Source organism: Delphinus delphis, chromosome 16 (assembly GCF_949987515.2).
Source record: "Delphinus delphis chromosome 16, mDelDel1.2, whole genome shotgun sequence".
Classification (NCBI taxonomy): domain Eukaryota; kingdom Metazoa; phylum Chordata; class Mammalia; order Artiodactyla; family Delphinidae; genus Delphinus; species Delphinus delphis.
The window spans coordinates 12,008,854-12,032,760 of record NC_082698.1 but is presented as its reverse complement, the minus strand read 5'-3'; the positions used below and the strand labels follow the sequence as shown (position 1 = coordinate 12,032,760).

Sequence of the window (23,907 nt, the reverse complement as noted above, 5' to 3'; positions counted from 1 at the left end):
CGATTTCTTGGTCAGGAAAAAATAATCCACTTGACTAGGCCTAAACTCAAGTAGCTTAATAAAACCATGAAATTAACTTATTTTCTTCAGTTTTGCTAGAAAACATACCAGTTTAAATTAGACTTGCTTTTTAAGGAGTTTTCAGGTCAACATGAATTCCTGTTACCTCTTGCCACTGCTCTAACTGTACCTTTTCAAGAGTCATGATTAACTGAGAGGTGCATTCTCCAGACCAGAAGGTATGGTTAAGGTGACTTATAACCATATCAGCCCCCAAATTTGCCTGTTCTCCAGCTAACTTTAACTCCCAGTATTTTACACATGAACAGGGAATATCAGTAGTTTTGCAGAGATCTCTTACGAAAAGTTTACTAACCACGCTAATACATTTAAAAGCAACTCTCAATCTGAAACATGTTTTAAACACTTGAAAAAGCTAAATTTAGGGTAAAAGAAACCCAATTTTTTGAAGTGTTAAAAAGTATCCACAATAGTGTCATGAAGTTGTTTTCATAAGAACAGACTGCATATTTGGCCAAAAAAAAAAGTATGGAATCCTCAAAAGAGCTTCACCAACTGTGCAGGCACAGACTGCTTTATATTTTAAAATTATACCACAAATACACATGTACTTCGAAGAAAAATTTCAGTGTTTGTTAGTCCTAATTCTCTAATCTGTTCTTAGCTACAATATGAACATTCCATTAATTTCCTGTATATTTCAATTAGACTTATGAAATCATTAATCAGTCTACAGCCAAATCATGCCACACCATATAGGCGCCAACCTCCTCCTGGTAGCCACTATGGACAACTACTAGGATGTCGAGTCTTTTTTGGGCCATTGTCTCTGCCCTCAGACCCATCCATATTGACACAAATAATATCCCCAACTAAAAATGCAGAAATCAGGCTTCCCTGGTGGCGCAGTGGTTGAGAGTCCGCCTGCTGATGCAGGGGACACGGGTTCGTGCCGCGGTCCGGGAAGATCCCACATGCCACGGGGCCGCTGAGCCTGCGCGTCCAGAGCCTGTGCTCCGCAACGGGAGAGGCCACAACAACAGTGAGAGGCCCACATACCGCAAAAAAAATAAATAAATAATAAAATAAAAATAAAAATGCAGAAACCACTGGCAACATGGAAGACAGTGAGTAGGTTGGTCGTTCAGCTTTCCTTTGACACCTGTGAATAAACAGTGGGGGAGGGGGTAAGGTGGTGAGGCCTTGAGAGTGGAAACCTAAGAGCAGGATCACAGCAGCTGCAGACTATTCTGCGTTTACCCTGTGCTCTGATTCCAATACCCAAGACAAAGAACTTGGGACACGCATCTGTTAACTCATCTAAACAAACCAGTGTAAATGAATCGTCTGCTGCGGCCTATCTGTGATGGCCCAGGCACAGTCCTGTTCTAGTAACTTAAAACAGAGCAGGTTACTGCCCCAAGTTTTTTCACTTGTTACAAAAGGAAAGACCCTCTCCTCACAAAAGAGGACCTTTTAAGACTTTCACTTGTTTGAAATCCAGATATTAAGAAAAATGTTTTTTAAAGTGTTTTTTTTTCAGTTTTCATAAAGGTCTATTTCATTATTGGTGGGTAGCGCATTTAACAGTTAAATACATTTAAATAATGTAGAGGTGACTGCACGACTGCAGCATTGGTAACTAGATAACCAATTCAACTAGAAACCAGCTAACAAGTAACTGCCTAAATATTTAAAACACAGCTCTTTAGATCATCCTTTGGTTTGATCACCTTCCTGGGTGGAGGCGGGGGAAGCCTGCTGGTGACACTGGAAATATATTAAGGCCATGTCTTCTGATATCCATTCCCAGAGGTTTCTTTCAGCTGGATTAAAGCCTCCAGCTCCAGGGCAAGCCCAAGGTTGTGGCCCCCAGCATTAATGCTCTTCCCATCTACCAGAGCAGACAGTTAAGTTTCACACCAGGCCTCAGAGTCTGAGTGTAGCCCATTCCAACTGAACTGGAGTTGTTGACTTTTGCAGAAATGGAGGCAGTGAGATCCAAACGATATTTTGGCTGCAATGCCAAAGCGAGTGCAGTTGGTTCCTGATGTCCAAGCAAGGTTTAATGAAGTGTCAAGATCTTCACATACTTTTTGATAAACTGATCCTCCAAATTCCGTCCCATCATTGACCTTAGTGTGTAGCTGGAAGTCCCCAGTCCTGTAGCCCACTGCAAGGTTATTCCTTGTCAGCTTTGACTTGGCACTATCAAAGGTCATCTGGTACCCAGCAAGCCAGCCCTCATAACCAAAGACTGCTGAACCGTGGATTGCAGGTCCAGCAAAGTCAACACCACAACCAAGGTTTATACATTCCCTCTTGTAAGAAGACTTGATTTTACCACGTTTCTTTCCTGTGTTTGGTGAAAAGGTGGTATCAAATGTCAGTTTCAAACCTTGACAAATCTGGTCTTCAAGAGCGATTTCAGAGTATTATCAGTGTTGCACTTTTCTGTGAAAGTCAGACCACACTCACACCATTTATATTTGGTCTCCAAGGTCCCGGTAACTTTACCAGTGTCTGCATTAGATGAACCAGATGTTGAGAATTCCACGCCACTGCATGACTTTGTTTTCACATCCAGTTTCACCAACCCAAAACCAAATCCTTGGTTGAAAATATCTCTGGCAGCTTTGCCAAGGTCAGCATATGATGGAGGAATACACATTGGCCGCGGGCAGTTCTGTCCATAGGTCGCTATGGCGAGGCCAAGGGGAGAGGTGATCCGGTGGTCTCCTGGGGGGGAGGGGGAGGCGCCGCTGCCACCCCGCTAGCAGCTGAGGCTGCTCGGCTCGCTCGGGGTCCGGCTGCAGCTCTAAAGTGGTTTCTATCATTGTTAACGTCGAAAAGGAGAGGCTGCATCTGATTAAGTTTTAAAAAAGCATCAATACTCCCTCTTCTGGCCTTAGGGCTATACCAACAGAAATTCTCACCACTACTCACACCAGGAAGAATGTAAGTGCCTACAGCCACTATAAATTTGCAACTAACATTCTGTGAAACCAATTATGATTTTTCTAATTTCAAGGGAAAACCCAAGATGTACTGCACACACACCGTACTCACAGAGAGAACAGCTTTACAAGGAAACTAAGGGGTTCATCAAGGAACAGAGGAGGACGTTTTAGTGGAAACATCCTAGCCACGTTTGCTTTCTCTTATATTTAGGTTATGTTCTTTGATACCCAACAGTGAAAAATTTAACAGCACTGGTAAAAACTCAAGTGAAAAAACCTCAACTGAATACGCAAGCTCAGCATTATAAACAAAACACTTTGACTGTAACCACAAATCAACACTAAAACAAATTCTCTAAGTATTTTATTTATCATTGAAGAAAAAACACAGCAGCAAGTTCTGTGTTGGCTTCAATAAGACCAAATAGTTAATCTTTAACATAGCTACTACACTCCAGAATTGAAGTCAACACAGTCATTACTACAAATTACCTGGTGAAAGAATCTATCCCGAAGAGAAAGGAAATTAGGAAAAACAATTTAAACAATTCCTCCAAACCACACATTTATAAATATTGTCATATTTAAAATGCTTGAAAGGCATGAATTCTCCATAAATGGAAAAGCGGTTTGCTATTGGCAACAGAAAAAAACTCAGCAACAGTTTACCAAATGCTTTAAAATGTAAAAGCTGTATGTATCTGTTCTGGATTCACACTTTAGCAGTATTCTTGTCATTACAATAATGACTGCAAATTGGTTTATACTCACCTTCTCTCAAGTAAAATCTACCGAAAATTCCTTTGTATCCGGTGTGTGTAATGCTTACTGCACTTACAGTAAACCTAAAAACTTTCTAAATTTAGTAAATAGTAAATACCTCAAAATACCTAGAGGTACGTCTCAACCACTAGTGGTGTGAGAATTGTTTCAGCTCTCTGCTTTAGCGTCTTCAAATACATTTTCTATAACAGAATCTTACTTCATTCCAAATTAATATCAGGTATTTTGAAATCAAAGAAAAAAGATCAGTTCTGTACCAAGATACGGGTGTTACTGAATACCTGAAGAATTCCCATTTTAAATTTATTTTTTAGTTTTTCTTTTTTGTAAACAAATGATTGATGAAACAATGCAACACCTCAAATTCCAAAAAATGGCATGGTTTTCCAACCTTCTGTGGATACGGTGCATGATCAACCTATTACATAGGGTTAATACAAGTTCATGCTTTTTGTGTTATGGTGAGACATTAAAGAGTCCAATTTAGATTGGTTGAAGCACAAGTATAATAATTCCTTGAATGTGATCAAACCTATGTGAAGACATGAGTCTGAGTCCATTATCTTGAGATTTAACGTCGTACTGTGGTCCATCCATCTTCATCAGTCTCATTTTTAGTGCGACGAAGAGATTCCCTATCTTTCTCAGCTCTCCATGAGGTCTTCTCTTTTTCACCCTCTCTGTCTCGGTCTCGATCTCTTGAAAGAGCTGCAGGAGGAACACGACGAGGGGCATCCCGCTCTTCTGCCCGGTCATCTTTCCTGTCATCAGCACGTCTCCAAGAACTTACTTTTAATTTAAAAAAAAGGAGAGAGAATAAATTTGTACTGTATGCTATTAGCTCAGACTAAACAGAACTGAAGCAAAAGGAATGCCTCAAATTACTTGGAAATCCTGTACTGAAGATAGTGATAGAGAATCATTTAAAAAAACAAAACAAAACAATAAAAGCTAAATAAATACACTTTAATCATTTTGATACAATTTCTGAAAAACCTTCAAAACAATATACAGACTTAGAAATATAAGCTGCAAGCAAGAAGAAATCACTGGCCTGGGAAGTGTCCTAATTTTTTTTTTAATTTAGGATAAGGTGACAAAAATCTGGCTGAATAAAAATTTTTTAAAGGATTTTTGGCTCCTGTTGAAGAAGATTTAACAGCAAATAAATGAAACAATATATTTCATTATGGCTATCAAAGAGGAAATACCCTTACAATCTGGTTTGTAACAAACCAAATAGTAAAAGCTTGTGAGGCAACTACGTAAGTGCTACGGTCATTTTAAACAAAGCATTTTTTTACTAAAGCTTCCATTGTTACAATTCCAGAGAAAGAATGTTTTACACTTTGTGCTTATCTACCAGGACCTTACTTCTTTCCTTCTTTACATAAAATAAACTCTTTCTGTAAAATCAATATAGGTATTGCTTACTACACCATTGAATTAGTCTACTACTATACTTTAAATTTAAAGATGAGCTAAACTTCACAAAGCAACCAGTGAGTAAGTTTGTGAGAACCTTGAACTCTAAATGAAATAAAAGATCTACGTGTCCATCTTGTTTTTGGTGTTCATACAAATTTAAGACATAGCAAAACCCCAAATTCCCTCATATATTATGGCTCTCCAGGGTTCAGCGGTCATACAGAAAGAACATCTCTACCTTCCTCACGCTCTGGTCTGAGAGGAGGTCCTCTTCGGTCTCTGTCATCTCGCCTCTCTCTCAGATCACGGCGCTCATCCCTCTCCCGACGGCGGTCATCCCGCTCCCTGTCGTCACGGCGACTTGCATCTCTCCAGCTTGAAGATTCCTCAGCTGGTCCTCTTCTCCAGCCAGCTTCATCCCTGTAGCCATTCAAAATGACACGTTAAGTTCTGTCATTAGACTCTACGGGTTAATTTTAAGTGAATATATCACATCCAAGTTAGCAAATAGTAACAGGAATAGTTTCAACTCGTGACTTGACCTCCAACTGATGCCTCAGGCATGGAGGTCAAATGAGAACACCTGGCTCTGCACTGTCCAACACAGTAGTCATTACTCACTCCAAATGCTCAACAGTCAAACGTGACTGCTGGTTACCAGACAAACATTACATATACAGGACATTTTCATCCTTGCAAGAAACTGTACTGAACTGTACTGGTCTAGATTAGTACAAAGCCACTTTGACCAGAGGAAGTAAGCTAGAATTCTTACTACTAATAAAAGTAAAGAGGCTTTTAATAATTTAAAGGCAATAAGCTGACCTCAACCACAAGGGAAAAGCAACTGGCAGTGAAGAACCTCGACTGGTTCCACTGCCATAGAGCTACACAGCCCACAGCCAGCCACACAGCTCCAGCCTCCATGTCCTCACTCTGTAGAGAGGGAACTGGTTCAATTAAGATGACCTCTAATTTTTTAAAAATCTACACTATGATTCTACTAGATAAATTGGGGGAAGTGAAGGGGATGAGCACCATTTTTCAAAAATAGTTGGGAACGCATAAGAGAGCATTAAAAGAATCCTAACTGTAATGCCACAGACACTTTTTTTTTTAATTAGAATATCAAACCTTGGCCGTCTGAAGCGGTCCTCTCGATCCCCATCTCTCTCTCTGTCTCTTTCTCTCTCCGGATCCCTGTCGTTCTCATCACGATCTTGATTATCTCGGTCTCTCTCTTTTTCCCTATCCCATTCACGGTCTTCTGATGGTCTCGATTCTCGAGGTGGACCCCAACTCTCTTCTCTGGCTTTTTCTTTCTCTCTCCATCCACCTACGTTTTTAAAAAAAGAAAAAAAATTTTCCACTCAAGAAACAGACTGGCAGCCATAAATCTTGACGTTAACCCATCACCATTACAGATGCTAATGAAGACGCTCTGCCTCATTTTAAAACACCAACTCAATTCATTTAGCTCATTTCATGGAACCACCAACTCCTATTTATGACTACCTATTATTGTTTTTCTAACATATAACATATAGGAACTTTTATAGCCTGGGTTAAATGTTCCATATGCAGAGATTTCAGGGATAAAAATCTGTTCTGACGGTAAAGACAAGTCATTTAAGCAGAAAACTCAAAGGGTAAGGGGTAGGATCTAGACCTCTGAGAGGCAGAACCCCAACTACTAGTTCATTTATACCTTGCAACATTTTCAAAACCTTTCTAACTAAAGACTCTTTCCTTTCACATTCATGCCCCTCACCATTTACCACCCATAAAAAGTCCTGAAATAAGGATAAATCCTTTGGCCCTGCTCAATATCTCACACTTAGCCATGGGATGTCCAAATCCAGAAACAATATATACATGTACACACACATACGCACGCATGCACAAAAAGAAACCAAAGGAAGCAGAGATTTCAATGAAAATGTATCACAGCTGCAAGGCTAATAATTATTATTGTCACTAACATTTATATTACTGTGTGCCACAGAACTAGTCTAACGCCTCTGCCTGTATTAGCTCATTCAATCCTACCCATAGTGCTGAGCTAAGCAGATTATTCCATACTTGCTAATTTGCTACTTGCTAAAATCTATAATCCCAAAATCAATACTCTAGCACTTTTACAAGTCACTCGCAGACACATACAGAGTGGCAAAATATGAGTCGCCTGACGGGCCTGTTCTCAGCTGAGGACAAACAAGACAATGCTGTTTTCTTGCTGCAGCTCTCCTACTTTAAACAAGTAGCCTTTTGGTGATCTAGTTAGTACCACATTTTTGTGCTTTCTGTTGGTGATTTCAGTTTTTAAGTGCACCACCAGCCCTACGCCCCAGCAGTCCCAAGCACAAGAAGGCAATGGATATGCCTTAGGGAAAGAGTAAATGTGTTAGATAAGCTTCTTTCAGGAATGAGTTACAGTGCTGTTGGCCATAAGTTCAACGCTAATGAATCAATAACATACATTAAATAAAGTGTCTTTAAACAGAAAAATAAAACAAGGTTATGTGTTGACTGCTTGAAAAACTGACCAGAGGGCTCACAGAAACCTAACCTGGTACTTCCCTTAAGAGCAATGGTTCAGTATTCACTGACTTTATATTACATTAACTATCACGAATTAATGAGAATCTACTATACTGTTATCCCCATTTTACACAAGGCACAGAAAAGTTAGGTGGCTTTCTCAAAGTCACAAAGCTTCACAGTGGAATGAAGTGAGAAGCAGCACAAGTATGCCACAGAAACCACTAAGGATAAAGGGCAGGAAGCTGCTCAAATCTGCATTTAGAACAAATTACAATGGTTACTGAAAAGATGGAAGAAAAAGGATGAAAGAGCAAAGAACTCCCACCTTATACAATTAGATGGACAGTGGTGCCCCTGAAGTGTGTATGTGTGTGTGTATTGGAGAAGGCGGGGGTTCAGTTTTGATGGGTTGAGTTGGAAGTGTCAGTAACACTTACAGGTGCAATATAAAGTTGGAAACACAGGTCTGAAGGTAAGGGGAGAAGTCATCTGGAGAAGACAGTAGCAGAAGTCACAGACCTGTATACATTACTCAAGAATAATAAAAAGTATGAAAGGATGAGCAGGCCTAAGACTGACAAAGTAAAGAAATGGGCTCCTCTCATGAACATAATCCCATGGTTGGCAAGAGTACAGATAAATGTTTAGTTAAGTATATTTTGTTTTTCATTATTTATATGAGGAGGCTAGTCCAGGACAGAACCTGAAGAACACCGATACTTAGGGACGGGTACAGAAGGAAGGGCCCTCAAAGAAGCAGTCAACAAGGAAGAAGGAAAACAAAGTGCATGTATCACTAAAGCAGTAAAGCGGGTGAAGCTAGTTGTTTTGGTGTGAAAGATCTCAGAGGCAAGCTTTTGACATAAAAGTCACTGCAGAAATATTCAAGGAAAGATAAAAGACCAGTTTATCTAAAAATCGTAGTAACATGGCCCAACCTCTGTCATAAGCCTGTTAAAATTTCACTTTTTGCATTTGAAAAGAACGCTTCTTACTTAACAATCAAACTGTAATTTGTCACCTGAGATCTGATCTCCTTGTTTGAAATAACTTGCTATCCTCTACAGAACAGTGGAGATTAGCTGGTGTAGAATTTCACGTTGTATTTGCAAACAAATCAAGCAGATTACATCTATAAAGCATCCAATCTGGTTTCTTGAATACCAGAATTTTACCTGGTTTGACAAATGGTCTCCAGGGACCAGGTCTTGAGTCATCACCCCTTCTGGGAATCCGATCGTCATCAGCCCGTCTTGAGATCCGATCATCATCCGTGTTTCTCCAAGGCCCCCTGTCATCATCTGCACCGCGCCTGGAAAATCTGTCATCATCTGCACTGCGCCTGGAAAATCTGTCATCGTCGGTATTCCGCCAAGGTCCTCGATCGTCATCCAGCCCACGCCTGGGACCCCGGTCATCATCCACGCCCCGCCTGGGACGGTCGTCATCAGCGTTCCGCCAGGATGACCTCTCCTCATCCGCACCTCCTCGGCGCAGCCCCCGGTCCTCATCCAGCCCACGCCTAGGTCCTCTGTCCTCATCAGCTGTTCGCCAGCTGCCTCTGTCCTCATCCAGTCCTCGTCTAGGTGGTCTGTCATCATCCGCCTGACGCCAGCTAGCCCTGTCTTCATCGCCAATTCGTCTGGGAGGCCTGTCGTCATCTGCATTACGCCAAAAAGGCCGGTCATCGTCTGCCCCTCGGCGAGAGAACCGATCTTCATCAGGACCACGTCTTGGGCCTCTGTCGTCATCCATGCCACGCCGGGGAACCCGATCATCATCTGGTCTAAGAGAGGACTCTCTCTCTTCTTCATCCCCCAAACGCTTTGGTCGATCTTCATCTCTTCTTTGAGGCCTCTCTTCATCCCGCCCTTCTCCACGTCTCCACTCCCTACAGAGTAACAACCCAAACATCTTTAAGAGTAAATTTTCTTAAAAGCAGGTGATCTTTTTGGGAGTGATGTTACTCACTTCTAAAAATCACTTCAGTCTAAATTCATTAATCCTACTCCTAAAAGAGTATGTTCCACTAAAAAACAACATGAATCCAAAATCTTACATCAACAATTAATTAAACCAATAAGCAGACAAGTGCCTTTAAAAGGTTATCTGCACTTTATGAGGAATACCTTAGCAATTTCTAAATCTATTACTACAAGCTTTCAAAACGATGAGAAAAATGTTATGGAACTGTTCATTCTTACTCTAACCTCAATACTATTAGTTTAGGGAATTAAAAAGAAAAAAAAAAACTGAAGCACATATTTCCCAAGATATTTATAAGTCAGTAATTACAGCAGCACTGAAGCAAACATTTCAGTAACAGACATGTGTACAATTCTTCATGACTCCCTTTTCCCCACCCCTACAAAATAAACCAAATGAGAAAAACACTGATAAGATATTAACAGGATCTATGATTTGTTGGTACTATTTTCCTTAACTCTACTTACTTCTCTGGTGGGCCTCTTCTCCACTCAGAATCTACTTCAGGTACTTTTCTCCATGTGCCTTCTGCATCTCTATCACCCCAACGAGGGTCCTACATTGAGCAAAGGTAATGAGAGGCACTACATTAGCAACACTACTGATCAACATATAAACTGAACAGGAATCTCAAAAAGCCAGTAACAAGAGGACAAAGAGATGAAAGGAATAAGTGAAACTTTAAAAGAGATGGACTGTGAAAGGCCAGAAGAAAAGGAGAAAAAATTTCCCTAAGTTAAGGAAATTCTATCTGCTCTAAGTAAATTGAATCCTGACTGACAGGGCACACATGCCAAAACGGGTGAATAACAGACCATATGCTCAGAGCTTCCAAGGAATAAAGCAGAGTATCTACAAAAGTAACACGAACAAGACTATTATCAAGAACCCTCCTCCCATTATGTACTAGGACCCTGAGCACAGGTCTCTATAAACTTCTGGAGGAGGATGACTTTGAACTGGCCAAACCAATGAACCATTATTCAACTGAGAGAGAAAAACAAAACCTCTTTTGAGACATACACAAAAATACTTGATAAAATATACACTCTACAAAACAACTTATCTGCAAAGGGGAAAGGGTGATAAACAGTGTAAACATATTTTAAACTAAATCATGTTGCCAACAAGGCTGTAAAACTGTTAAATGATTTCTAAATAGAGAGATTAGTATTGTTTTAATGCACTGGAGGCAATAAAACTTAAGGTGTGCTCAAAATTTGGTTCTGTTCTGAAGAGAGGGAGGAGTTCTCAAAATTTACACACTGCAGTTTAGACTTTGAAAAGAACAGATGGTAATCACTAAAAGAATAGAGAAAAGCACAACAAATGAGCTGAGAAAACTTCTGAAGTTTGGCTTAAAGAAAGGAAGGGGTGAGTGGCAGGGACATGGAAGCAAATAAAAAACACCAAACCAAATGTCAGGAATAAAGCCGCATATACTAGTTACCATGTTAAACATTAAGAGATAACTGAAGACTCTCCAACTGAAAGGGAAGAGGGGGGCCCACAAACAGAAAAAACAAAAAAAAAGGACGAACACAGAATTTCAAAAACTAATGAAAAGAAAAGAATTAGAAACCCATAACCACGGGTGATTTACCTCATCTACTTCAGAAGATGAAGCAAATTAACAGGATGTAGCAAATCAAACACTGTAACTCTGATTTCACACATACAGCACTTAGTGCCCAACAGAAAAAGAATACTCATAGGAATTAGCAACAAGAGTAACAAAACTAATAATTTATCTATATATTATAAAACAAATTGAAGGCTACAAAGATAACTAGTAGCAGGTCCTCCAGTAAAGTTAAGCATTTGATACAAGTGTGGCACACATACCTCCAGCTACTCACCTCTAACCTTAAAAAATAAGCAGTATTTTATTTAAAGGGCAGCATGGACACATCCCAGGAAAAACAAAGAGCATGCAGGCAGATGTCACAGACACGATAAAGCATAAAACTAGCTCAGAATAGCTAAAGTATAGGTGACTAAGAAGAATATGGTGATAGATGAAGCTAATGAAAAAAGCAATAAACATAAAAGGCCCTGACGGCTAAGGAATGTTTTTTACCTTTGGCTCTAAGCAATGAGTACCACTCAAAGGAAGGTTTGAAACCAAGAGCAGGGGTAACAATCATATATGCATTATGAAAAACCAAGCAGGCCACTGTATAGAGGAAGATGTGAAGCTGGGGAAGATTACGATCAGGGAAAATAGTTAAGACGAGTAAGTAATACAGGCAAAAGAAACAATCTGAATTAAGGCAGGAGCATAGGGACAGAATGGAGAGGGAGGGGTTCAAAACACTGTGGTTAAGTAGGTACAATGTCACCACCAAAAGAGGGGATTAAAGAGATACCCCCCTTTACACAAGATAAAGTGAGAAACACAGGTCAGTTTTGGACATGAATGCATATTAAAAATAAACATTTAGACCAGCATTTGAATCACCTGGTACTCTTGCTAAAATGCAGACTCTGAATCAGAAGATTTGGCATTGGGCCCGAGATTCTGCATTTCTACCAAGCTCCTAAAGGGATGTTGAATACTGCTGGTCCCCCAGATTCATCTTTGAGTACCCTCACATCATCCTCCTAATTCACAGTAACTCCTTTCAAGGAACCAAAACAGTCCCTCTTCCATACGACTGTGTTACTTTTTGTCAAATACTTAGTTTCATGGGATTAGTTCTTACTGAATTAAGTATTCTAAACTGAAGCCTATTATAAAATCCAAACTTTGCTAAGACAACTCTAATCCCCTCCCCACTGCCCCTAGGAACCTTCTGTCTTTGGGAAGACAAAGCAATACCAGACTTAAAAAGAAACGTGAATAATGTGATTTAAAACACCAAGCCCAGACACTGACATGTGCATTGACCAAACGCATCATGCAAGAGACCTGGCTGATAAACACACATCACATAAAAAGAGTGATGTCTATACTTACCTTTCTAGAAAGTGAATCATCACCAAGTCTTCTCTCCTCCTCTCTACGACGTTCCCTTTCTTCAATTTCCAACTCCCTTTGGCGTTTTTTCCTTTCAACCTCTTCTAATTTCTTTACCCGCTCCTGATATTCTCGAAGCTCCTCCTCACGTTTCGCCCGTTCAGCACGCTCTCTCTCTTCCCGCTCTGTACAACGTATCAGGTTATAAAGTGTGCCTCCTACCTGCACGCTTCCCCCAGTGCTAGGTCTACTTCTCTGGTATTAAAGAGGCAGCATAATGTAGAAGGAAATTCTTTTTAAGAATTTTAAAAGAGTTTACAATCAGTTAAACTTGAATATCAGAAATATTCAAGAACACAAGTATTATGCCGCTCAACACAACTAAAGGAGCAGCCCTCCCCCAACTCCTGAGCATCTGGGATGCCAGATAAAGGATCATCTGAGAAACTTCATCTGGCATGTGTTGCTCAATAAATGTTAACACTATATAGACTACAGTGATAAAAAATGAAAAGGCAGAATTTTCAAAAGAACACCAAAAATGTGGAAATAAGCTGGCAGAGGACCTAACACCCTCACAGATAACTGCAGAAAACTACAAGCTGGGTTGTCAGAACCTGAAAACTAGTTAGCTGCAGTTAAGAAGCCAATCATTGGGCTTCCCTGGTGGCGCAGTGGTTGGGAGTCTGCCTGCCGATCCAGGGGACACGGGTTCGTGCCCCGGTCCAGGAGGATCCCACATGCCGCAGAGCAGCTGGGCCCGTGAGCCATGGCCGCTGAGCCTGCGCGTCCGGAGCCTGTGCTCCGCAACGGGAGAGGCAACAACAGTGAGAGGCCCGCGTACCGCAAAAAAACAAAAAAAGGAAAAAAAAGAAAAGAAGCCAATCATCTTGGTTCCACATTCCTCTATTTTCTAAGTAAGACTGTACAAACTGGACCTATCACCACCCTTCCCATATACCTCCAGTCTGTCTATATAGTTTTACCTTTCAGCATTTTTTCTTCTGCCCTCCTCTGCTCCTCCTCTTCCTTTTCTCTATAATAGGTTATTCTTCGTTCTTCTTTACGTTGTCTTTTACGTTCTTCCAAACGATTATGCCTTTCTTCTGCTAATCGCTCTTCAAACTGTTTAAGTTTTTCCTGTAATTGAATGGTTACCAAAAAATAAACAATCAAATTTTCAAGGGCTACAGACTGGCAGTAAGTTTTAAGTTTACAAAATCATTGCAAGTTTCGTGGAACCACAGAAAGCAACCATTAAGTATAAAAACCAAATTTCCAAATGACTGAAGTTCTCGCATGTCGAATTTTTTAAATTTTTAACTGACAATATTACCTATACCCAGTGGGTTTATTTTTATACAATAAATCAAATGATTAAGTCAGAAACTAAGAGCAGACACTTCGATCTAGTTTTTTCCTTTCTGAATCAAAGAATAAACAAAAGCTTGTATCAAAAACAAATTTTATGCAGTCTACTTTCACCTTCAGAAAAATTTGTTCACAGTGATGGTTACTTGGCCTATAAAATAATTTCAAGATACCTCTATTAAAATATTATTTGAATGACGATTATAAATGTTAGCTCAAGACAGAATGTACCAAGGTTAAAGAAGAATCCTTAAGGTAAAACCCAAAAGCTCATGAACAGATGTTTCCCTGAAACCAGTAAGTTCACCTCATAAACAGACTGTCGTGCTGCCTTGAGCCGCATTACAAATAAATCTCTGTCTTCAAGCATCCGTGACATTCGGTTCTTATGTTCAAGAGCCTTTTCCCGTTCTAACTGCATTGTAGTAATCTGCAAATATATGATACAAAGTTAAATTTCAAAGTATTCATTATCTGCTTACTAACTTATCCCCAATTCCTGACAAATATTCTTGAAGAATTACAGGAAGTTCCTTTGCCCCTTCCATTCTGCCATAAAAATGGAAGGGTAACACATCCCTAGGAAGACAATCAGGGACAGAAGATGGATAAAGACAACTTGGAGCATCTGTAAGAAACAGTTTTAACCCCATGGTACCACAACATTTATAGAGGAAAAACTGAAATGTATATAGTAAAACAAAATAACAAATACCTCATGGTATAATAGGCACTATGGCTTTATTATTTAACGCATTTTCTTCCTTAAAAACAACTGGAGGGCTTCCCTGGTGGCGCAGTGGTTAAGAGTCCGCCTGCCGATGCAGGGGACACGGGTTCGTGCCCCGGTCCGGGAAGATCCCACATGTCCGGGAAGATCCCACATGCCGTGGAGCAGCTAGGCCCGTGGGCCATGCCGCTGAGCCTGCGCATCCGGAGCCTGTGCTCCGCAACAGGAGAGGCCACAGCAGTGAGAGGCCCGCGTACCGCCAAAAAAAAAAAAAAAAACAAAAAAAAAAACTGGAGGTTAAGGCACGATGAATTACTCATATAGGAAAGGCTTTTCCTTTGTGCTCCAAGTGAAACAATAAAAGGTTTCAGGGCACATGGAGCAAATCCTCTTAAGCATTTTAGCTGGTCTGTAACACTTTTCTTTTTCTAATTTCACACATTTTAAGAATTACCACACAAATTACAACTTCTAAAAAAACTGGAAAAACTAGCAACACTAGGCCCAGAACGACAACAATCCAATGGAACCAAGAAGGAGGGGCAGCCTCCATAGCTGTGTGTTGTCTCCTGCCTGTGGTTATTTTTTTAACCGGAATGAGGTCACTCGTTTTTACTACAAATGTGGCCGCTACAAGCATTTGCAAATGTTGCTTTTATATCGTTAGGTAAATACATACGATACAGACTAACAGAACTATAGAAGGAGCTGTTTAGTCACAAAAAAACAGACTGTATGACTCCATCTATAAGAAATATCCAGAACAGGCAAGTCTAGAGACAGAAAGGAGATTAGTGGCTGCTGAGGGAGTGGAGAGAAAATGGAGTGACTGCTAAGGTATGAAGTTTCTTTTGGGGTATGTTCTAAAATTAGGTTGCACAATTCTGTAAATCCACTAAAACCATCAACTGCACGCTTTAAATTGGTGAAATACATGGCATGTGAATTGTATTATGCGGCATGTGAATTATATGGCATGTGAATTGCTGTTTTTTTTTTAAATAAATTTTTCAGCTATCCTTTGTATTTTACAAGTTCCATTTTTTAATCTCTATTCTGAAAATCTGTCTGTCTACCAATCTGTTAGCATGCAGCCATTAAAGCACCGTATCTGGCAAAAGAATACAAAAATCAATTTGAAACCCTGTTCCCATTACTGGCAGAGGACTTCATTACAGCTTACAGTCTGAAAATATAATTAAATGAAAACCTTACTCTTTCTTCTTCTTGTTGTTCCCACAGATCCATGTCTTTAATTCTCTGTTCTTCATAAGCACTCTTTATCAAAGGGATTTCTTCCAAACGTTTAGCTCTTTCAAAGTAGTCAATCTGAATGTCATGAAAACAAGTGTTGTTTAAAAAAAAAAAAATTCTTTTAAACTTGGCATGTTAAAGTTCACCAGTTCTTTCATTTACCTTTTTTTCTTGATTCTTTAAGCGTTCCTGAAGTTCTTTCTTTTCTTTCTCCAGTTGTTCAACCTGTTTAGCCATGATGAAATCGGGATCCAATTCTTCAAGGTCCTGGAAAGTAATACAAACGCACCATAATTAATAAGAGTATAAAAGAAGTGCATAGCAGTCAATATGGAGCACCATTTCTTTCTAGAAACATATGCTAAATTACTTTCTTTATAATGGGCAAATGTTTGCAATGGGTAAATTCAGGCAATATAAAAATGTTTTAAAATAGCCTTATTTCCACTTGATTGTAGGGAAAAACAATGTAATCTTAACATCTATTTCTTATTCCTCCATTCTACCGTATCCAAACTCCATTTCAACAGTGGCTAAAAACTGTAGCATCACTAAAAACAAATGCTTACTTCAGAGATTAATGAACTAGCTGTATCAAAATGAGTGAAATAACCAAATAACCCAAAATAAACCAATAAATGGTAAAGAACTGTGCTTCTGGGCTTCCCTGGTGGCGCAGTGGTTGAGAGTCCGCCTGCCAACGCAGGGGACACGGGTTTGTGCCCCTGTCTGGGAAGATCCCACATGCCGCGGAGCGGCTGGGCCCGTGAGCCATGGCCGCTGAGCCTGCGCTCCGCAACGGGAGAGGCCACAACAGTGAGAGGACTGTGTACCTCAAAAAAACAAAAAAAGAACTGTGCTTCTAAGAGACCCGAATAAAACTGAAGTTTTTAATGCATAATATGCTACATACTTCAATGTCAATATCTTTGAATGCTTTGGCTCCCAGTTCTGTCTTCTTGATCTGCTCCAAACGCTCACGAACAGTTTTCTTCTTGATTTGTTCATGTTCCTGTAAGATACGCTCCTTCTCTCTCTCCTTTGCCTCCTGTCGCAGCCTCTCTTCTTCAGCCTTCCGTACTTTCTGGAGTTCAGCTTCCCTCTGCTCCAGCTCTTCTTTCTCACGCTGAATATTCAGACTCTCAAGCCGCTCTTTCCTTTCCTCAATTGTCTGCCGGCGAGCCAGGATACGCTGATGCTCTTTCCGTGAATTTTTAAGGTATGCAGTAACAGCCAACTGATGCTGTTCTTCTTTCTCTTGCTTCAAAAACAAATGCATTAAAAAAATTTAAGCGACATACCATGGTATCAGACATCAAAAATATTACATAATCCTAATATATTATCCTTACATGCATCTGCAGTTAATAACAGACGATAACATTATTCAAGCTACTGGTTCCCAGTACCAAATACTATGGCGCTACTCCTACTTGAAGTCTTTAACAGTAGCTGAAGAACGTTTATCTGCTAGGTTGACTTTTCCCTGAACCAAATCTACTCTAAAGTGTTCAAGCCAAGGTGGAATACTAACAGAGCTCACAAACAAGAAACAACTGAAGCAGAAAGGAAAAGCCCAATCATAGCACTCCCCTATTTGGAGGGTCGTCACATGTGGTCTGTTATTGTACGGTTTAACAGTACTCCTTTTATCACATTACCCGAGTAGTGTTATCATTTTATCCCATGGAAGGAAGCTCAAAGATCTGTATATCTGATAAAGATATTTGATAAAAAATACCAGAACTATCAAATACAACTAAATGTCAATAGGAAATATATAATAAATCCCTTCTCTCAGACATCGTCTCAAACCTTTTTGTGAAAGACATAAGGGCCCCTCAAAAATTCTGTAGTCCATTTCTCCCAAAGATACATACCAGTATATGAGCTGGCTTAATGACTTCAAGGGCTTTTGCAAGTACTGAGGACATGGCTGTCAGCTGATTTCTGATCTGTTCTGAAGGCATGCTCTGCAGATGAGGACCAATTGGAGCATCTTCTCGAGTAGCATAATTCAAATCAGATCCAAAACTAAGGGTCCGAGATGTGTGGTCAATACGAACCTTTGAAAATTAAATGGTATTATCAACAGTTAAATCTACGTGCAAATATAGTCATTCTACAAATGAATAACTTGATTAAAATTTCAAATAAAAAATTAACTGAAGAATGTCAAATATAAAAGCTAGAAGATTGATTCAATAAAGCTTTACAAGGGTGCCACTGTACCAAAAGCTGAGAAACAAAGAGTATGCGTTTTTTCGTCCTCAAAGGCCTCCAACCTCAGAGTCCCCTTGCAGCACCTACCTGAAGGTCGCAGTGCCTGGCTGCATCTACTATGGCCCGTTCCAGTTGGAAAGCATCAACAAAAGGAACCAGAGAAGTCAAACGAGAAAACTCAATGCTCTGATAAATTTGTGCCACCTGCATAAAAAACACAAGGTTAGTAATAATAGCTATCATTTATTCAGCAATTTTTATGTGGAGTCTCATGACAACCATGGAAAGTAGAAATTTAGCCTATTTTTCAAAGAAAAGAAAACTGAAGCTCAGAGTATGTTAACAGTACATTGCTGGAGCTGGAATTACAATCCAAGGCTATTTCAAAGGATTATGTTATATTTTGAACCATCACATAATCCTTTCATATCCTAGTTTCATTAAAAAAAAAAAAACACCTAAATGGTCACATATTTGTAGAGAGAGACCTGCTACTTACCTAATTCATCTGAACACTTAATAAAATTGTTTATTTGTCTGAAGGAGACTGGCAGTATTACTACTTAGTTATACTGCTAATTAACCTTCAATTATTTGTATAGCACATAAGAAATAACACTGCTCACATACAGGAGAGAAAGCAGGTCAATGAAATGTGCACAAATATGAAAGTGAACATATAGTAAAAGCCCCCCCGCAATGAAACAAATGGAAGACAAAACAGGATCATTAAAGCCATATTAGAAACCATAATATTCAAACTTAAGTACAAAGGTGGGCTAAAATACGTTAAAAGACTAACAATACTGGGACTTCCCTGGCGGTCCAGTGGTTTAGACTCTGTGCTTCCAACACAAGGAGCACGGGTTCTATCCCTGGTTAGGGAACTAAGATCCCATAGGCCGCGCAGTGCAGCCAAAAAAAAAAAAAAAATACTGATAATACTTAGTGTTAGCAGGAAAAAAGGCTTTCTATTTCTTGTTCACTACTGGTGGGAGGGCCCATGAATCCGATCTTTGAGGATCTATTAGCTTTAAATGTGTAGACCATGACTAATTCCACTTCTTAGCTACAGGAAATCACAGAAGAATGCAAAGATACAAGTACAGAAGATGCTCACTACTGCAACATTTTATGACAGCAAAAAAACTAAAAAATTTCCATCAGGGCTTCCCTGGTGGCGCAGTGGTTGAGAGTCCGCCTGCCGATGCAGGGGACGCGGGTTCGTGCCCCGGTCCGGGAGGATCCCACGTGCCGCGGAGCGGCTGGGCCCATGAGCCATGGCCGCTGAGCCTGTGCGTCCGGAGCCTGTGCTCCGCAACGGGAGAGGCCACAACAGTGAGAGGCCCGCGTACCGCAAAAAAAAAGAAAAAAAAAAAATTCCATCAATAGACTGTATAAATAAATCATGGTACCTTTAGCCAATGAAAAACTACGTAGGTATTAGAAGGAATAAGACATAAACGGCTAACAAGGAAAAATGTACGAAGACAGTGGTCAACAAAAAAGAGACAAAAGCAGTTATGAATCACATAATTGTTTTTTCAAATCAAACAGATAAATAATAAAACTAATTTTGGTGGAGGGTAGAATTTGGGGAGGCTTTCATTTTCTAGGCTATTCCTACATTTTTAGTTTTGTGATCAAAACAATCAAGAGAGAAATTACAGTTCGTCCATAAAACATTCATTTTTTTCATCTTTACCTGCTGGAGAAGCCGGAGTATGGTGTTGTTTTGCAGCTGTGGGACATACTGTTGTAACTCTGGCTCCTTTTCAGGTTGCTCCCTAACCCAATTTAAAACCTATAAAATCCATTAAATTGAAAAAGAGTTATATTTTCTACACGACAAATACTAAAACACCTGAGATTTTTTTTTTTCAATTTTCTTAACATACAAAACCACCACACAATGCAAAGAAATACAAAAGGTAATATGCAGCTATTGACTGTTGTCTGAAGGTGACTGACAGCAATGGCTAAATTAGTCATGCTGCTAATTTACCTCCAAAGGTTTATTTAGCACATCAGAAATATCTTTTCTCTTGACATAAAAAAAAAAAAGACAATGAAATGTGCACCAAATTCAAACACACAGGACAACACTTCTCTCTTAACAAATAAAAATACAACCTAAAACTGCAACAGGGCTGGCTACGTGGTAATGTAACCAAAGCTTACCTTTGTGACTCTGTCACAGAGTTTTAGTGGGTTAAATTCGACTTCTAGCCAATTGTAAAGGTCTTTTACTTCTGGGACAACATACTGTAGCACATTGAATCTGACCTACAGTAAGCAAAACAAAAGGTTTAAATGCTGAAGGTGTTTTCAACTGGGATTCTGAAATGATTATAAATTAAAGAAAAATATAAGATTGGAAATCTGGGATATGACTCTAAGATTATCTAGCCTCAACCTCACCTCCTTGAAATTTATGAAAAAGAAATCCAGGACCACTACTCTGAGTCTCCTGCCCCAAATTATGCAGCTCTCTACAGTGAAACCCCAAAAGAATTTACAAGGGAAATAAAAACTCATCAACACAATCAAAATATTTACGAAGACAATTTGTGTGGCCAACATCGACTAATTTATTATCAGTAACAAGTAAAATACCAGTTTACAAACAACTTTATCACACAGAAGTTATTACAGCAGCGTCACTCCTGATAGCCACAAACTCAAAAAAAACTCAGGACAAAAAGGGATAGGTTCACATTATATACAGAAACGGTCAAAGAAAGCACAGCTACATTCAATACATGAATAAATCTCCCAGATGGTGAGGAAAAGAATTTCACATATTATTCCATTTATGTGAAATTTAAATTTCATATAAAATATACAAACAGGCAAAATTAATCTGTGGTGTTATAAATCAGGACAGTGGTTCTTCTTGGGGGAAATGGGAGAGTGTTGACTGGAAAAATCTTTTGAGAATTTATGCAATTACATTTATGATTTGTACTTTAAAAAAAGTTACAGTTTAATACATTTTAAGTTTATATTTGAATAGAACTCAACTTCCTTTCACAATAAAGATGCTGCTTGCATAAACCGCCCTCACAAAGGAGACAAAAAAGTGGTATAATTTTATAAACTCCAAAACTGCCCATTACCAAATCCTATCTTACCTGTGCTCTAACTACATGCAGTGCATGTGACCTTTATCCTTTACTTGTTGGAAACTGCTAACCCAAAGAAAGAACAACTGCAGCCAACAAACCAAGACCCCCAAAGCACAGGAGCACGTACCCCTACAGACTAGGTTCCAAACTGAGGCAACTGTTGGCAGATCCCATCTCCAAGACAGGAGGATGTCCACACTCTCGAGCACTCTAGGTTTATCTCCAGTGCAAAATGCGTGCATGACTGATGTCCCACAGCATTTGAATACTTCCCTTGTAAATGCCCTTGTATGTTTATAGGAATAAGATGTGATACAAGCATTCAAATAAAATTCCCCCAGTCCTGATTTCATTCCTATCAAGAAATTATTCTATAGCCATCATCGAAAAGTCTACAAATAAACCCTGGAGAAGGTGTGGAGAAAAAGGAACCCTCCTACACTGCTGGTGGGAATGTAAATTGGGGCAGCCACTATGGAGAACAGTATGGAGGTTCCTCAGAAAACTAAAATTAGAATTACCATATGACCCATCAATCCCACTCCTGGGCATATATCTGGGTAAAACTATAATTAAAAACGATACATCACCCCTATGTTCACAGCTGCACTATCCACAATAGCCAGGACACGGAAACAACCTAAATTTCCATCAACAGATGAATGGATAAAGATGACGTAATATAAATACACACACACACACACACACACACACACACACACACACACACACACACTGGAACACTACTCAGCCATACAAAAAACATAATGCCATTTGCAGCAACATGGATGCAACCAGATTATCATACTAAGTGAAGTCAAAAAGAGAAAGACAAATACCATATGATATCACTTATATGTGGAATCTAAAATATGACACGAATGAACCTATCTATGAAACAGAAACAGACCCATAGAGCACAGACTGGCGGCTGCTGGGGGTGCGCGGTAGAGACGGACTGGGAGTTTGGGGTTAGCAGATGCAAACTCTTCCATACAGAATAAACAACAAGGTCCTACTATACAGCACAGGGAACTATATTCAGTATCCTGAGATAGGCCATAATGGAAAAGAATATTTAAAAAATGTACATATATGTATAACTGAATCACTTTGCTGTACAGCAAAAATTAACACAACACTGTAAACCAACTACAATTCGATTTAAAATAAATAAATAAATTATTCTTCTAGATTTTCCATTTAGCACCCCCTCCAAATAGGGAATGTGCTAGACAGGCTACCATAATCTATTAAAGTACATTTCTCTCCAAAATTAATAATTGGCTTTCTGACCTAACAATACCTTATGAACTTGATTAATTTGAGTCTGTTCCTGAGATATTAGAATCATTCTCTTGGTGATTATGAATTTAGTTATATGAGCCCAAAACTCAGGTCTCGACCTTGTACATATGGTGAACTCAAGTTTTGTAAAATGCCTCTTGACAGTTAGCTATTCTATTCATCTGGCACCAACCAGTACCTTTCTTATAAACTTAAACATTTATCTATGGGTACAATGAGGACCCAGATCTGGATGTCCTGGCTACTGACCCTGATCCCACCAATACTCACCCCTGAATAAGTACCTTTAACATCAAGGTGTGCTATGTACAGACATGGGCTCAAGAGATACGGATTATACTTCCAGTTTGGCACATTTTTCAGTATTTAAAAAATTTTTTGCTAGTAAGACCTCTTCCTAAACACAATGCTGTTGTTTTATAACTTAATTCAGTCCCATAGAAACTTTCCAAAACACAAAGCTGATTTTTGCAAGTGGAAGCAGAATAAAACATGGAGGCATACGAAGACACAGAAATACTGTTGTAGATATTAAGTTTTTTTATAAAAGTTGATCACAAAGGGAATTTGCCTTGCCACTATACAGAGAAGTATGTTACAAGAGAAAACTGTTGCCATATAAAAATTGTGTTAATTTTTATCTAAATTAATTGACTGCCAATAAAGTAAGGCCTATTCTCTAATACCTGTCCCTCCTTTTTCTCTTGTTCCAAAGTAATTTGCTGGAGGTGTACCACAATAACCACAAAGTCAGACTATTACTGTTAATCAGAATCTCTAAAATCTAAACTCCTCTAAGAGTGCAAATTCCATTTAAGCATCACTTGCCTGGCATGTAACAGACACTCACGTGATAAGTTTCCACTGAATTAAAGATTCCAATGTAAAACATTGTGAAGATACAAAATCTTAGGCTCCATATTCCGAAACTGATTTAGTGAATGCAGTGGGTGAAACCTAGAAATCTGCATTTTAAAAAGTACTTCACAAAATTTCAGTGCATAGCCCTGATTAAGAATCACTGCCTTAGTAACGTACAATGAAAGTTTAAAAGAAAAAAGTTGGAAACATTTTAATTGTCCAGAATTGGGCCTAATCTAACTCACATTCTTTCCTAGCCTCATTATCGTATTTCTAACACCTATCAGCTTGATTTTTTTCTCTTGCCCCTGAACATTCTTGCCCATCATCACTTCTCTTACCAAGTGGCCC

General features: G+C 39.3%; 1 protein-coding gene, 2 non-coding genes and 1 pseudogene across 3 annotated transcripts in view; all 4 read right to left on the bottom strand.

Annotated features, from left to right (window-relative positions):
• Nucleotides 1–1,815: 1,815 nt before the first annotated feature.
• Nucleotides 1,816–2,934, bottom strand: LOC132439577 (voltage-dependent anion-selective channel protein 2 pseudogene; annotated as a pseudogene).
• Nucleotides 2,935–3,332: 398 nt separating this feature from the next.
• The window catches only part of EIF3A (eukaryotic translation initiation factor 3 subunit A), a 33,558-nt gene continuing 12,983 nt past the window's right edge, over nucleotides 3,333–23,907 (bottom strand). Inside the window, exons 8-22 of the mRNA XM_060033983.1 lie at nucleotides 20,441–20,545; nucleotides 19,965–20,063; nucleotides 18,347–18,463; nucleotides 17,917–18,102; nucleotides 16,950–17,297; nucleotides 16,199–16,303; nucleotides 15,998–16,111; nucleotides 14,360–14,482; nucleotides 13,668–13,821; nucleotides 12,682–12,866; nucleotides 10,190–10,278; nucleotides 8,912–9,627; nucleotides 6,327–6,528; nucleotides 5,431–5,612; nucleotides 3,333–4,553 (exon numbers count right to left, since the gene is read on the bottom strand). Of these exons, the coding sequence (XP_059889966.1) occupies nucleotides 4,336–4,553; nucleotides 5,431–5,612; nucleotides 6,327–6,528; nucleotides 8,912–9,627; nucleotides 10,190–10,278; nucleotides 12,682–12,866; nucleotides 13,668–13,821; nucleotides 14,360–14,482; nucleotides 15,998–16,111; nucleotides 16,199–16,303; nucleotides 16,950–17,297; nucleotides 17,917–18,102; nucleotides 18,347–18,463; nucleotides 19,965–20,063; nucleotides 20,441–20,545 (2,943 nt within the window). The 3' untranslated portion in view covers nucleotides 3,333–4,335. The remainder of the gene's footprint in view (nucleotides 4,554–5,430; nucleotides 5,613–6,326; nucleotides 6,529–8,911; nucleotides 9,628–10,189; nucleotides 10,279–12,681; nucleotides 12,867–13,667; nucleotides 13,822–14,359; nucleotides 14,483–15,997; nucleotides 16,112–16,198; nucleotides 16,304–16,949; nucleotides 17,298–17,916; nucleotides 18,103–18,346; nucleotides 18,464–19,964; nucleotides 20,064–20,440; nucleotides 20,546–23,907) is intronic.
• Nucleotides 18,791–18,920, bottom strand: LOC132440121 (small nucleolar RNA SNORA19). Its single transcript, XR_009522525.1, has one exon. It is a non-coding gene; the product is annotated as a small nucleolar RNA SNORA19 (small nucleolar RNA).
• On the bottom strand, nucleotides 20,210–20,340 carry LOC132440122 (small nucleolar RNA SNORA19). Its single transcript, XR_009522526.1, has one exon. It is a non-coding gene; the product is annotated as a small nucleolar RNA SNORA19 (small nucleolar RNA).